Genomic DNA, 16,298 nt, shown 5'->3' with positions numbered 1-16,298 from the left:
TTGGCTTCACAAATTGGAAACTTAGCTGGGTGGAGTGTTTCCCTCAGGGTACCTTTCCTGTCATTACAGTGCAGATCTGGAAGCCTCTGGTTAACAGCACTTGTCTCTGCCAACTACCCTTCTCTCTTAGCTCATGCCCGACCATTAAACTTCTAGTGCTCCTTTTCTCTCGAAACTCTACATTTTTTTTATCTCTTTCTTCCCTAATTGTTCTTTTTCACTGTAGACCTGTTTAAGTTATTAGTAATAACCAATCTACAGACTCAGTGTTATGCTGTCTGAAATTTCCTTCACCAAAGAAATTCGGCTACTATTTTTTACTTATAGCCTCAGGCAAGTTTTCAGGACTTCGTCAAAAGGAACCAGATTCTTTGCTAAAATATCACAGGAATGGTCTCTAGCCTGTTTGGTAATAGAGATCTTGTTTCTTTCTGAAGCCTCAGGAGCCAGGCATTCTCAGCACCGTCTCCTAGGCTTCTACCTCAACTGCTGCTTAAAGCATATAAAACTTTTATAAAAAGTTCCAAAGTTTCTCACTTTCCTCCAATAAAACAATATAGTAAGGTTCTTTACAACACCTCAGTCCTTGTAGCAAGTTGTGAATTACTTTTTATTGCCTTGATATAAGATACAAAAGAAACATATGGAAGAAAACTCATTTTGCCTTATGGTTCTAGAGAAATTAGTTCTTCATGGGGACCAGAGACATGATTCAGCAGCTAAGAGCACTTGCTGCTTTTCTCAACCCAAATTTGATTTCTGGGGAACCTGGCACCTTATGGCTTCTGCAGGCACCACAGGCATGTATCACTTGGGCATACATGCAGGCAAGACATTAACATATAAAATTTAAAATAAAAAGTCCACTGTGGCAGGGAGGCATAGCTGCAGAGCCGGAGCAGGAAGTGGAAAGCTCCCCATCCACAGACAGGAAGCAAAGAGAGCGAGCTGGAAGGAGGGCGAGGCTATACAGGATTCCCGCCCTGTTCCCAGGACACACAGTCCTCAAGCCAGCCTTTACCTCCTGAAGTTCCACAGCCTTCCAAACAGCATTGTCAGCTGGCGGCCATGTATTTAAGGACGAGAGCATAGGAAGGAGATTTCTTATTCAAACCACCACAGTGTGCTTCCTTCATTTCCATACCCTGATCCAGTTGTGGACTGTAGAGGAAGCAGGGCTGGGGCTATACCAAGAGGGTAGGATTAAGGCCGCCAGAACACTGATGGATGCATCTTAGGACACCTATAAGACCTACCTCTCTACTTAGTTTCCTACTTCCTACTCTCCAACACAGAAATTATAGTTTCTATTTAGGCTATCTGTCATAGACATAAAAAAAACAAAGCAAACAAAAAACTTGACAGTACATATGTTAGGTAAACTTGACTTGGCTGTCTTACCAGATAGCTTCTCTAGTCATTCTATTCTATCCAGTGTTTCCTTTAAAACAGAAAGCTAATCTTTTTGTTCGTCATAAGATATTTTACCTGTTACTTAACATAGAAAAGACTCACAACTTCCATTTTCTTGTGTGCTGAGCCCATGACTACATGTACCTCTGAACCTCATACCAGCCAAGCTTTCTGACCCAACCACTGGTGGATAGTCTGTTTTTCTTACTATGAGCACTCTAACCTTCTGCTTAATTCAGTGACTTTCATTAGTGATGCCTTAGAGGTATAAATGCAGAAAATGGGTATTAACTCCGTTTAGATACTATTTTACTTACTACCTGCTAAGTGATTGCATGCTCCAGATCCCCAAAGCAGCATAAACTCTGTAGTTCCTGTGTGGGAGTTTCTGTCAGGGTGATGAAATTCACAGCAAGTGGGAATGAAGTAGCCGTGCTTATCACTCCAGGTACTGTCCTTGTTCCTAGAGCTGGCCTTCCTCCTGGCTCCTCTGTGTGCCACGGACAGTATCCAGGCACTAGGACTGCTGCTGTTGGTTCACCACTCTCTGGACACAGTCTTCCAGATGGGATGACAAATAAGAGCTGATGGTTCCTGGAACTTATTACTTATTTTCCCAGAAGAGACTCGTCTCTGTATTAGCCATTTTGTTTTGTGAGACAGAGTCCTAATGTAGCCCAGGCTGGCCTCAGACTTCAATCTGCCTGCCTTAGTTTCTCTTGTGCTGGGATTTCAGGCCTATGTCTACCTGTCTGCCTTCACCAGTATGTTCCTAAAGGCATGCCTGAAGGAACTCTCCACTTACCTGACTTCAAAGTAGCTTTGAAAACATGATTATAAACAAGCTAATTTTCTGTGTAGGTGCTTGTGAATAGTTCACAGACCTGTTCAAGAAATGATACCAGACTTTTACATTGCCAGCCTGTGACTGACAGCAGCTTTTCTTTCTCCACACTAGGTGTTCATCGGGTTTGTGCTGAAGCAGTTTGAGTACATTGAAGTGGGCCAGTTCAGGTATGATGTTTAGTTCCTTGAGCTGTTGTTCTTGTTATGTGCACACATGCAATCCTAGGTCCTTACGGTGATGGTGCCTCACGTGCTGCTGGTGTGCGATGGAGTCAGATTACATGTTGCCACCTGCACTCCTCTGACCACTGCAGAAAACCTTTCTGAAGATTTGCTTAGAAACAGTTGTACATCTAATCATTGGTGTGTTTTCATTTTACATTCAGAGTGTGTGATGATGGTAATACGTCACTAAGTGCCATCTTACCCTAACTTTAGATCAATTTTAGATCATGGTTTAGTAAAGGGAGTGATTGTGATTTTTTAGTTGCATTATCTGTAGTTTTTCTTGTTAGACATTAAAGTTTTAATAATCTTGTAGTATATATATATAACAAATTTACAATTTTTGAAAATTACAGTTCTTAACAAGTAGTTTGTAAAGTACAGCAATGGAGAGTTTTGTGACTGTCCCTGGCCTCTAGAGACCCAGCCCCTGTTCTGATGTGGCACCTTGACTCCGTAGTTTTGACCAAGGAACATTTTCTTCTCGGTGTATGAATTTTTTCAAGAGAGGAAAGGAAAATGAAGAGCTAGAAAGATCTGACCTGCTGGCATCCTGTCTTATGGTGCGGCCTTAGCATCCTGACCATCAGGCTGCCCACGTGGCAGAGGCAGGAAGACCAAGGGTGCGGTGGGATCATCGAGCTTGCAGAGCTGCTTTAACTTAGCACTTTCTCCTGAGCTTGACTCTTGGCTTGTTTATGCTGTGTATGCAGATTACATATCTTATTTTTAAAAAAGAAATGTCTAAATGGGTGTCTTTGTTTCTAGGGAATCAGAGGCAATTATTCCAAATATATTTTTTTTCCTGGTGTTACTGTCTTATGAGCGCTACCATTCAAAGCAGATCATTGGAATTCCTAAAATCATCCAGCTGTGTGATGGCATCATGGCCAGTGGAAGGAAGGCTGTTACACATGGTAATGGGCTACATCTGTGCTTGTTGTCCTCTGTCCTCCCTCCATCCACTTTTCTGCAAGTGCTGTGTGTGTGTATGGGGGCTCGTGCATGCATGCACATAGGGTAGAGATGTTTAAGAAGAAAAAAACACATTGCTTACTCATAAAATTTGTAAACTACTTGTAGAAACTCTAACAAATAGTGACATCATTAAGTTATAGATGGATTATGATAAAATGTCTCTATTTATGAAGAAAAATTTAATTTTGCCCTTTATATTTGCCTTGGTCTTTTTTTAGAGAGGGCATAGGCTCAGATCTGGGCCCTCACGAGTGTCAAGCACTTTACCTCCGAACACACCCCTAGACTCACAACATTTTAAATCTATCTTGTCACAACAAATTTTGATTTTTTATGTTGTGTTTTGTTTTTTGTTTGTTGTTTTTCAAGGCAGACTTTCAAGTGTATCTCTGGCTGTCCTGGAACTAGCTCTATAGACCAGGCTATCCTAGAACCCACAGAGATCCTCCTGCTTCTGCCTCCTGAATTCTGGGATTAAAGATGTGCTCTACCCCTGCCTAGCTTTTTTTTTTTTTCTTTTGAGACAAGTTCTGATCTAGCCCAGGCTGACTTAAATTCACTGTGAAACCAGGGATAACCTAGAACTCCTGGTGCTCCTCCTACCTGCTGAGTGCTGGATCACAGGCGTGATTACCGCTCCTGGTTTATAGAATGCAGGGACTGAACCCAGAGCCTCATGCATGCTGCCCAAAGCGATTGGCTCGGCAGTGACCTGAATTCCTGCCCAGATTCTGATTTCGTTCCTCTTTGCTTTGTTTTATTTTGTTTTGTTTTTGTTTGTTTGAGACAGGGTTTTTCTATGAAACAGAAATCACTTTGTAAATCACTTTGTAGGCCAGGCTGGCCTCAAACTCATAGAGATCCATCTGCCTCTGCATCTGAATCCTGGGATTAAAGCTGTATGCCACAAAACCCAGCTCTGAATTCTGACTTCTTTTCCAATAGTTTTGGCATTATAGTTGAACATTTTCTTTGGGATTTTGTTTTGCCACATTATATTTTAGAAGAGAAGCTATTCAATGTTTAATAAACTATAGTTTGAATTCTTTATCTGTAGTTTGTAAGCATACAACATGTAAGTAAAAAACTAATGAGTTAGAACTATAGGGGAAGTAAAGTTCTCTTTACACATTGGCTCTTCATTTGTTTTGGTTTTGGTTTTGGTTTTGGTTTTGGTTTTGGTTTTGGTTTTGGTTTTGGTTTTTTGAGACAGGTTTCTCTGTAGTTCTGTCCTGGAACTTGATCTGTAGACCAGTCAGCCTTGCTCTCACAGAGATCTGCCTGCTTCTGCCTCCTGAGTATGCCACTGTGGCCTGACTGCACATTGGTTCTTTACCCCAGCACTTCCTCAGGTTCATGCCATGGCTGCCTGATTATTTTAGCAAAGCTTAAATAAGACCTTAACAAACAGTCACTCAGCTATCCACCTTTAGCCTGTAAAAGGAGGTGCAGTGTGTATTTTAGGAAATGTCCAGTAGCTAAACATGATATTGTATGCCTCTGTTAATGGCATTCATGATGTGGACACATGAGGACCATGAGTCGTAGCCAGCCTGGGCTGTTGAGCCAGATCCCAGCTTGTACAGAAGCAGCAATGACCAAAAAGAATATGTTGTGATTTTTTTTTTCTTTAAATTTTTAGCACTGGCTTTCTAGCCTTTCCCTGTTGGGTTCTCCCTGCTTCTTTCCCAAGAGTCTGGAACAGTGTTTCTCAATCATCATAGTGCTACTGTAGCCATTTAATAAAGTTTTTCATGTTGTGATAACCACCCCCAACCATAAAATTATTTTTGTTGTTACTTCATAACTGTAATTTTGCTGTTATGAATTGTAATATAAATATCTAATATACAGGGTATCTGATATGGGACTCCTGTGAAAAGGCCCTTGGATAACCTCCCCAAGGGAGGTCTTGGCCCACCAGTTGAGAGCCACTGTTTTAGAGACTGTGACCTTTGGTAGGGATGCATGCCAGGAGCTTTGCAGACCTCACAAGTGAGAATGGCAGAGAAATCCCGCCTGCTACATACATCCTCGGGAGAACATAGACTGAGCAGAACATAGAGAGAGGGCTGTCTCTCAATCTTTATAAGTTAAACTGTCAGCTCCACTTCTGTTCATGCTTTATCAGAGCACAGATTGTGAAATGCTTAGCAGTTGGTGGATGATTTAGTTAAAAATGCAAATGTCAAATACACTGACCTAAAGCAGGAGTGATAGCTCACTGGTTAAGAGCACTGGGCTCTTCCAGAGGACCTGGGTTCAGTTTCAAGCACACACAAGGTGACTTACAACTGTCCAGTTCTAGAGGATCAGATCCCCTCTGACTTGTGAGGATATTGCATACATGTAGTGCACAGACAAGCATGCAGGCAAAACACCCATACACATATAAATAATAAAGTAAAAATTTGGGGCTGGTAGAGAGATGGCTTAGTGGTCAAGATTACTGACTGCTTTTCCAGAGGTCCTGAGTTCAATTCCCAGCAATTACATGGTGGCTCACAACCATCTGTAATGGGATATGATGCCCTCTTCTGGTGTGTCTGAAAACAGATACTGTGTACTTATATACATAAAATAAATAAATATTTTTTAAAAAATAGGGGCCAGAGAGATGGCTCAGCAGTTAAGAACACTGGCTATTCTTGGGTTTAGTTCCAAACACCCAGATGGTGGCTCATAACCAACTATAACTTCAGTTCCAGGATATCAGACACCTTTTTCTGGCTTCTGAGTGCACTGCATATATGTAATACACAGACATATACCAGGTAAAGCACCATGCCCATAAAATAAAATAAAAATAAGTGTGTGTATCTGTGTGTGTGTGAGTGTGTATCTGTGTGTGTGTGTGTGTGTGTGTATGTGTGTGTGGCATAGACCTAAGTTTCCTAGACATATAGAGTCATTGGGCTGAGAGTGGCAGTCAGTCAGTTTACTTCATACTGGGATACTTGATCGTCTGAAAGAAGTTCAGCAAGCAAGGAAATACACGTATATTGTGTAGCACGAGGGTCAGAATATGTATGTGTCCTTACCACAGAGCACCAGAGAGTGAGTGAGTGTGTATGTGTGTGTACATGTGAGGGTCAGAGTTTGGGGGGGAGAGTATCATTGAGGCTCAGAATGTGTGTTTGCACATATGTGTGTATTCATATCACTAAGTATTTGTGAATATGTCACTGAGGGTTAGGGTGTTTGTTTGTGCTATCAAACATCAGAATATATGTATGTCAGCAGGGATTAGTGTGCTTCGTGCCAATTAAAGCCATTTCTTTTACAGTTCTTTCCTATGTCATACTGTTAAACCAATTAATTTAGTTTGACTCCTATTTTGGACCAGTATGAGTAAAACCTGAAGAAAAATCTTGATCTAATGAGTCAATTTTTAACTTAAAATCGTTTAGTAATTTAAGACTCTGACTTAAATGTATTCGGTAGCCATGATATTTATAGTCTTTTAAAGTAAATCAAGTAGATTATGCTTAGACTAGGGAGGTTACTATTTTAATTATTTGGAATGTTTTCTTATTTTCAAATTGATTTTTATTTCATCCACTTTTTGTCAGAAATGGCACTGCCTTAGAAATAGAAACCATGGTTTTACATTGCTGTTAGAAGCCTATACAAGCTGTCAATGTGGAGGGAAAGGACTATGGCATGATTGAGGTTTCAAATACACGTTAACAATCCCGGTCAGCCCTTTCTGTAAGCCAAGTACCCGTGGAGGTTTCCTTCATTTTTTTTACAAATTCTTTGGAGTCCTGATAGCTGCCTCTCATGAGTCATTTTCACATGTGGTCTTATTTGCTCACTCTATGCCCATAGCTATACCTGCTCTGCAGCCCATTGTCCATGACCTCTTTGTATTAAGAGGAACAAATAAAGCTGACGCAGGGAAAGAGCTGGAAACCCAGAAGGAGGTGGTGGTCTCCATGCTGTTACGACTCATCCAGTACCACCAGGTAAGAGGAAGGTATTGTGATGATTATGTCACTGACAGGGAGAGACTTGCCTTGCCGTGGGGTCCTGTGTGGAGAAGTCTCAGGAGCACTGGATTCTCTGCGACTGCGGAAATGGCAGTGAGGGGAGAACATGCACTAGGGTAGGAGCTGGACAACCCCAGAAGGCTAGCAGACATGTGGCTGGCTGTTACAATTTCAGTCAAGATACTAAATGTGATAGAGCTTATTTATTCTCAAACGTGCCTCAAGGATCAAGTAATTGACAGTATTAATCTAAACCAGTAACATTTTAAAAATTGTAAAAATGTCAAATCTGAAATAAGTAAATAGGTTTCTTACCTCTGCCTTGACATAGTCTTGTTCTTTGTTTTGGTTTGTGGTGATAGTGTTGTTTTGAGACAGGATTTCTCTGTGTAACAGAGTCCTAGCTATCCTAGGCTTGCCTTGTAGACCTGGCTATCCTCTAACTCACAGAGATTTGCCTGCCTTTGCCTCCAGAGTGCTGAGAAGGCGTACACCAACACACCTGGCCAGTCGTGTTCTTTTTGTTTGTCCTCATTTAGTTTTGTGTCCCTTAAACAGAAGCGTGAATTTTAAATGCTTTGAGTCAGCCCATGTGTGGAAATAGAGTCCTTTTAAAACTTGTACTTTTATTTATTCCTCTCTTATTTTGTTAGTTCCTTTCAGTTGCCTGTTTCTGAAACTTCATAAAACAAGCCTTTTTCAAAGAAACAGTACTTTCTCTGTTTCATTTATGTTTTGCTCAATCTTTGTAATAGTTAAATATTTAATGCTTAGTTAAGCCAGGGCATAAAGTAGTTTGAGAGTAAGGGCAAGATTTTGCTAAGCATATGGGGCTGGTAGTGCCTTGGGAATAGTCTCTGTGCATGTTGTGCATGTTGAGCAGGGTCTCGGTATGCACATGGAGATCCTCGAGTGCCCAAGAAATAAAGGGAGACACGGGTGTTGTGTGGCATAGGTACTGTACATGGGACTTGAAGCAAGGCCGCTTTAGGGATAGTCATTGGGTTAGCTTATATTGTATATTGTCCCTGAGCTGTGTGCATCTTTTTGTTTTGGTTTGTTTTGGGTTTGGATTTTTGAGATGAAAACAGTTTGGCTTTTGTGGGCTTCCTGGTTTGTTGTAGCACAAAAGTGGGTACAGGCTATGGTATGGCTGTGAGCCACTATAATGTTATCTACAAAATGGGCAGCGGGCCAGATGTCTCTGTTACAAGCCTTTGCCAGAACCAAAATGACCACCAGTAAACTCACATTCAGCTTTGTATGACTGTTGAAAGCAAGGGCCACTCAAAAATAAAATGCCTTTGCAAAGAGCCCTGAGAGGGATTTAAAGTACATGGGACAATTAGATTATCCCACCAAGTGTTTAGTCAAGGGTGTCTTTGAGTTCTACAGATTAATGTAAGTTTGATTTTCACTTAATCCCTTCTTTATGAAATGTTAAAATACCATAGAAATAATACTCACTAGTCTTCCTGAGCCCGGCGCAGCTCACTCATCCCCTTGGAGGTTACTGTGTGTCTCTTCTGTGGCTTGTTCGCATCACGTTCCCTGTCACAGGGTAAAGGTTGTGTGCTTTCCTCGTCTTCCCTGGGGATTCTCTCTCTTTGAACCTTACAGTTACCAGCTAAGCGGGGTCTGGGGGGACATGCGAAAGAGAGGCACCCTGGGCCAGGAAGCATTCTGATCCTACCCAAACATTCTTGCAGGTGCTGGAGATGTTCATCCTTGTCCTGCAGCAGTGCCACAAGGAGAATGAGGACAAGTGGAAGCGGCTGTCTCGGCAGGTCGCAGACGTCATCCTGCCCATGTTAGCCAAGCAGCAGGTTTGTCGTCAAGGCCCTAGCTTGCCCTCATGTAGTGTGACTTATTTCAGAATGGCTGAGATGCTTATGAAGGTTGGTCATGATCATTATATCCTGACAGGTTCTTGCTTTGAAAGTTGGTCTTGGTGCTGGTTGTGGGGAAAGCGGCTTCTTTTATTCCCATTACCCTTTGAGGTTGAAATTACCTTCTCAGTTTACAAATGAGTGAACAAAGGGTCAGAGAGGTTATTGAGGTTTTCCATCCTCACAGAGCTTGAGGTTGATGGGTCTGTAGTTGGTTGGTCCAGTTCTGACTTGACCTTTATTTTATTATTCTGACTCCTGTATTCTGGCAAGTCAGATATTTTATTTGATCCTTAGCTTTCTTTATGTTTATTTGTTTTTCTTACCACTTACAAAGTAACCTAGCAAGTATAAATCACTTAGTCAGAATTTCTGTAATCTGATGACCTTACTAGTTAATTAAGAAAATGCAGTAGTCCAGCTGTACCATATCTGTGGAAACAAACAGTCCTGGCTCCTGGACCATGTGGGCCTCTGAACACAGGAACCTGTGTGGCTCTCACCAAAGCACTGTTTCAACAGAAGATGGAATTCAAACAGCCTGGCTATAGACAATCCTACCAGAAAGCCTGAGCAGCTGCCAGATGGATCTCTGGCCATGCCTTGAATGAATCTCCTAACAGATGACAAGGCAGTGCCTTGAAATAGGTTCTGTAGAAAGCACAAGGGAGCCATGTTTCTCAGCATTTCATAAACACTTGTAGGCATAACCTGTCTGTAGTTACTGTCTTCATGTGCTAGGCAGTATTGCGGTGAATGATAGGAAATATTTACCTGAACAAAATGTATTGAGAAGCAATGTTCTCCCACCTTAGAATGAAGCTTTCATTGAGACAGACAGTGGATAATAAAGCAGATAACAAAGAAATAAATACATTATTATAGCATATACAATATCAGGGTAGTAGTTTTGATGGCAGAGGAAGAGGGTAGTGTAGGGTGGAGAATGCATTCATTGTCATTTCAGTGACAAAATGAGAAAGCCTTTTGTAGGAGGTGACATTAAGGAACGGGGTGATTATAGCAGATCTGCAAGAGAGTCCTTCAGGCAGAGCAGAGAGCGGAGCAAGTCCCTGAAATTGTAGCATGACAATTGGATATCAGAAGCTCGTCACAGGAAAAGGAAGGACAGGAAGGCAGGCATGGAGACACAACGTCCTGAAGCTTTGCTAAGGTTACTGCCGAGAAGAAAATGCAGCAGATGCACTGTTTTGGAAGTAAGATCACTGCTGAAAGCAAAATGCTTTTAACTTGTAACTGAGAGGATATGATTGGCATGATGGTAATTGTGTGCCCCGAGGTACAATAATGGCATGCCATTCCCATGGGATTGCATAGACATGTTTGTGATGCTTGATTCCACAGATGCACATTGACTCTCATGAAGCCCTTGGAGTGTTAAATACCTTGTTTGAGATTTTGGCTCCTTCCTCCCTACGTCCTGTGGACATGCTTCTGCGGAGTATGTTCGTCACTCCAAGCACAATGGTGAGTCTCACCATACACTTCAGATGCACTGGAGGATAGGTTCCAGCCCAGATCTACCACAGCTGGTGAGGTAGAACTTAAGAATTTGCATTTTACCAAATCTCCAACTGAGTCTGATCCTGCTTCTCTGGGACCACTTGGAACCAATGCTGTAGGGACTTTCTGGTGAAGACATAAATTGGGGTGATTTTCTTTCATAGAATTGACAACTAGGGAAAATTTAATCATCTTTCCTTAGCTTTAGCATATGCAATTTCTTTCTTTCTTTCCTTTTTAGGCATCTGTAAGCACTGTGCAGCTGTGGATATCTGGAATCCTAGCCATTCTGAGGGTTCTCATTTCACAGTCAACTGAAGATATAGTTCTTTCTCGTATTCAGGAGCTCTCCTTCTCTCCATATTTAATCTCCTGTCCAGTAATTAACAGGTTAAGGGATGGAGGCAGTAATTCAACACTGGGAGAACGCAGTGAAGGGAAACAAATAAAGAATTTGCCAGAAGATACATTCTCAAGGTATGTTTTCTGTCTGAACCTGTAAACTGTCCGTGTCTTTTTTTGTCCGTGTCTTTTAGCTGGTCTCATGTTGTTGTCGCAGCAGTAGCCAACTATAGTTGCTGGTCTTTTGCAAATCTGAGCTAACTCACCTAGGGTTTTTTTTTTTTGTTGTTGTTGTTGTTGTTTTAAGATTTGTTTCTTTTTATTAATTGTGTATGAGTATGAGTGTTTTGCCTACCTGTAAGTAAGTATACTGAGGGCGTGTCTCACGACCATGGAGGCCAGAAGGAGGCACTGAATCTCTGGAATTGTAGTTTCAGACAGTGGAAGCCATTCTGTGGGTTCTGGGAACTGAACCCAGATTCTCAGCCAGAGCGGCAAGTTCTTTTGAACCCTGATTTTTATTCTTATCTGCCTCACCAATAGCCTTTTTTCATGTCTTTCCTAAGGTCTGTCTCATTCTACCTCTGTCCTTGTGACAGACTTGACAAGAATAGCTCACCATGATCCAGGAGGGGTGGCCCGCCCAGCATGCCTTGTAGTAAGGGGTGGATTACCTGTAGGGTGGTTCAAAGCCCAGGGTGAGCCACTGGGAAGCTGCCCTGCCCTTATTTTCACCAGGTGCTACTTGAAGAACCAAGGTGAATAGCACCGACCAGATACCTGCAGGGTCCACTGCTGTGCTCCCTCCCACACGGTGTGGCAGTGCCTGAGGGCAGTGACTGGGGTGGCTGCTGAGACACTTGTTAATGCTTTACATGGAGAAGTATCCTCCACTCCTAGAGTTTTCACTGAGTTAGGGCTGTGCTGCAGATGTGCTCCTTAGGGCCTCACACATTTTCAGGGGTAACACCTGCAGTATCTTGTAAACAAACACATTGCCTTTGTGTTCGCAGGTTCAACTGGCAGCCCCTTGCTTCCCTCCATTAGGTTGAAGGAGTGGCTGAAACTAATGTTGCCCTAAGTTTCTATGGTGGATTACCATCTTATATTTATGTAACACTCCTGCCCCTGATAAAGCTTAAAAAAAAATACCACTTGTCATTTTGCCTTGATGGACCTTTGAAAGTGGTATGATTACCGTTTCACACTTAAAGAAGGTGATAGAGAGAGAACAGAGACTTAGTCCACAGTGATACTCTGAAACATTTCACTTTCACTTGGTTTAGTGTACTGTCCTTGTGTTTTCTTACTTTACACAAACTAATTGTCTTTATTTCACGCTTGTGCTCACACAAGCTCACAGATAATGACCCAATATGCTGTTCTGTGTCCCTTTCTGGGAAGGTTTCTTTTACAGCTGGTCGGTATTCTTCTAGAAGACATCGTTACAAAACAGCTCAAGGTGGACATGAGTGAGCAGCAGCATACGTTCTACTGCCAAGAACTGGGCACACTGCTTATGTGCCTGATCCACATATTCAAATCCGGTACGTGAATCCAGTTAGACTGGATAGCATTTTGTGCTCCCTGTCTCCAGCAGTGCCCTCTCCCCATAGAAACTGTTCTCCATACTCCATGGGCCGTGTAGGAATGAATCTGACACCATATGGTCCAGCAGTTACATTGATAGGCAGATACCTGAAAGAATGGGGAGCAGAGTGTTTGGAAGATAGCTGTACACTAGTCTTCATAATAGCATTCGTTACATTGCTAAGAAGAAGAAACTGGCATCTGTTGGTCAGTTGGTTGATAAGCCAAATATGGCGTATATATAGGGTATAGAGTCAAATGTGTCTATGAAAGGGATATTTTTGAGCCTAAAAAAGTAAAATAAGAAACAGTGATTGCCAGGCATGTACAAAACCCTGGTTTTGATCTCTACCTAACCTAAGAGTGATGGCACATACATGTAATTTCAGAACTTGCCTGGTGGAGGTCAGAGAATCAGAAGTTCAGACTTATCCTCAGCTACATAGAGAGTTTCAGGCAGGACTGACCTACATGAAGACCTGTCTTTAAAAAAGAATTTTTTTATTATTTTTTTTTATTTTCTATATTCTTTGTTTACATTCCAAATGCTTTCCCCTTTCCCGGTTCCCCCCTCCCCATTTGTCCCATAAGCCCTCTTCTCTCCACCCATTCCCCAATCACACTCCTCCCATTTCCTTGTCCTGGTACTCCCCTACAATGCTGGATCAAGCCTTTCCAGGACCAGGGCACTCTCTCCTTCCTTCTTCATGGGAATCATTTGATATGCTAATTGCCTTGAGTATTCAGAGCTCTGGGCTAGTTAATATCCACTTATCAGTGATTGCATTCCATGTGTATTTTTTTGTGATTGGGTTACCTCACTTAGAATGATATTTTCCAGTTCCAACCATTTGCCTAAAAAATTCATGAATTCATTGTTTTTAATTGCTGAGTAGTATTCCATGGTGTAAATATACCACACCATGGTATTCTGGTGTGGTATATTTACACCATGAATACAATGGAATTCTGTATCCATTCCTCCATTGGAAAGAACACCTGGGTTCTTTCCAGCTTCTGGCTATAGAATTTTTTTTAACCTGCTTGTTTAATTGGTATAGGTTGGAGTGTGATCTGGTGGCTTCATCCTATAGTCTTCATAGGGTACTTCCACATTCCAGCTGTAGCTTCTATCTTGGCCTTGCTCTCTGGTGGACTCATGTTATGTGGCAGAAGAAGGGCTTCTAGCCACCGTGGTCCGAGCCTCTGAAGTATGCTGATTGGCCTCCCTTAACCCATGTAGACAGCTACATGCCAGCTTCTCTTCCCTGATGGGGTGTGTTGCCTCCTGGGCAGAAAGGAAGAGAAACAAGTGACAAGCCGATAGTTTGCTGCCAGAGAAACTGTTAGAACACTAGAGGCAACTTCTAGAACCAGAAGTGCCAGGAAGTGGAAGCTGTGGCAGTTTCTCCAGGCAGAAGATGTTCTCTAGATTTGGATTTCTATGCATTTCATGTACGTATCTTGGAGTAAAAGGTAGTTACTGTCCTTAGCCTTCATTCAACAGGACTTATATTCTGACCTGTCGCTATAGTGGGCCCTGATGTACGTACTGGGTTGAGACAAGCAGATGTGCTTTGGGCCTTTGTAGAGCCTCACAGTCAGTGGGGAGGGTGGTACAGCAGTACACAACCACTGTCCCAGGAAGTTCATTGATAAATATTTCTGAGGGTGCCTGGTAAGCTCGTCTGAAGCAGTCAGCAGAACCAACCTTTGGAGTTTGAAGAACAGATTAGAGAAATAGAGTTGAAAACAGAGTAAAGAGGAAAGCAAGCTGTCCAGGTGAGCCAGAGAGAAAGGCATTATGTGGACTGCCTCCCGTATATGCTGGCACCCTTGTCATAGTAATGTGCCAGAGTTTAATTTTGATAATGGATGTTAGTTTCAAACTATAGTTCATCCTAATATTGATTCTTTTTAAGGTATTGTTTTTTATCTAAAGATTCATGTAGTTATTTGTTGTGTGCATATGAGAGAAAGAGAGGCAGAAAAGTCATGCACATGCCAGGGGGGCAACTCCTCAGGAATCTCTTTTCTTTCCACCTTGTTTTGAGGCAGGTTCTTCTGTTTCTGTGATTGCACTGCCAACAAGGGCTTTTCACCAATCCTGTCTCTTCCTTCCATCTTGCCATACAAATTAAATGCCCGCCCCCACATCTGACATTTTACATGGGTTTTGGGGATCAGGCTTGTCCACTGAGTGTTTTTACCCACTGAGCCAATTGAAAGTCAAGAAAGTATGCCTGTTTGTAAATAGCACGTTTTTATTTTGTTGGTCATTTTAATATTTTCCATTGATTGGTTTGGATCTGATAGCAGAAGAGCTTTCTCTCGCCTTCTTTGGATGGTAGATGTCTGTTGTATCCTGCTCACTGGAGCACCGCCATGTGGTCTCCACACTTACTCTCCAGTTGCTCTAGCTTCTCTTGCTTCCTTTTGCAGAAACTTCAAGGGGGAAAAGGCTCAAGGGCTTATTTTTACTGTGTGTTGTATCAGTGTTGTCCAGCAAAACTTGCAGTGAAATTGGCATGCAAAGTGTTTGCACCAAAGCAGTGGCCTTTGGCTGCCGTGTGACTGGGTAGCTAAAATGTAGATAACATATCTTGGGTACCTTGTAATTTCATTTAACTTCAACTTAAATGGCTTCATGTGGTCAGTGGTACCGCTTTTGATTCAGCATGCATACATCCTTCTGGAAGAACCTTCCATGGTTAGACATACAGGTTTTGATAACCCTTGCATTGATAGGTTATATATAAATGTCTATGTCTTGTTTAGGTGGCAGAACTACTATTTGGGTATTTGCTTGGTCTCAAGATTGGGTTGAAGTAAATCAGCTATACATTTATAAAGATGTATTTTAGGTCTCTTGACAGTTATCCTGTTTGCTCATGTAGCCTCTTGTGTTTCTGTCTGCTGCCTGTGGCTCAATTCTTTGTTCTCCCAACGGTGGCCTGAATCCTTTCCCCCTGTTGGCCTGCTCTTTCTGGCCACCTGTGCCTTGGTTTCCACGGCAGCTGTTTTGGGCTCCTAAAGAATGTGGCATTCAGCAGAGGTATAGAGAGGTGAGCTGACCTATTAAGTAAGTTGTGTCTGTTTCTGCTTAGTAAAGTTAGAGTTTGGGGCTGGGCAAAAGCCTTAATCAGAGAATTGCTTGCAGTACGAAGTGTGAGGCCTGAGTTTAGATTACCAGCCCCTGTGTAAAAACCCAGGCACAGCTTCTGTGCTCCTAGCAGACGAGATATCAAACTCCACAGCACTCCTTGGCAGCCCGTCAGTCTAATCAGTGAGCTCCAGCTCCAGGTTCAGTGCAAGAGACTTTGTCTCAAAAAATAAGATGGAGAAGTAATATTGACTCTATATCAACCTTTAACTTCAGCATGTATGTACCCAGGTGCACACATGCACACACACAAAGGTCACAATTTTCTAAGTGTGAAGTGCTGTAAAAGTATGGAAAAGGACAATGAATCGTGCTGGTCACCTGGTACTGGGCCAG

At 42.2% G+C, this 16,298-nt stretch overlaps 1 protein-coding gene across 2 annotated transcripts in view; it reads left to right on the top strand.

Moving 5' to 3' along the window:
* Positions 1-16,298, top strand: part of Htt (huntingtin) — a 144,407-nt gene that overhangs the window by 89,126 nt on the left and 38,983 nt on the right. For both annotated transcript variants that reach the window (XM_052199621.1, XM_052199620.1), the window contains 7 exons: positions 2,372-2,427; positions 3,253-3,401; positions 7,294-7,430; positions 9,164-9,280; positions 10,709-10,831; positions 11,109-11,344; positions 12,614-12,756. In XM_052199621.1, the coding sequence (XP_052055581.1) occupies positions 2,372-2,427; positions 3,253-3,401; positions 7,294-7,430; positions 9,164-9,280; positions 10,709-10,831; positions 11,109-11,344; positions 12,614-12,756 (961 nt within the window). The remainder of the gene's footprint in view (positions 1-2,371; positions 2,428-3,252; positions 3,402-7,293; positions 7,431-9,163; positions 9,281-10,708; positions 10,832-11,108; positions 11,345-12,613; positions 12,757-16,298) is intronic.

Source organism: Apodemus sylvaticus, chromosome 11 (assembly GCF_947179515.1).
Source record: "Apodemus sylvaticus chromosome 11, mApoSyl1.1, whole genome shotgun sequence".
NCBI lineage: Eukaryota > Metazoa > Chordata > Mammalia > Rodentia > Muridae > Apodemus > Apodemus sylvaticus.
Note: the sequence above shows the minus strand (reverse complement) of the source record. Positions and strands in the feature narration are given on the sequence as shown.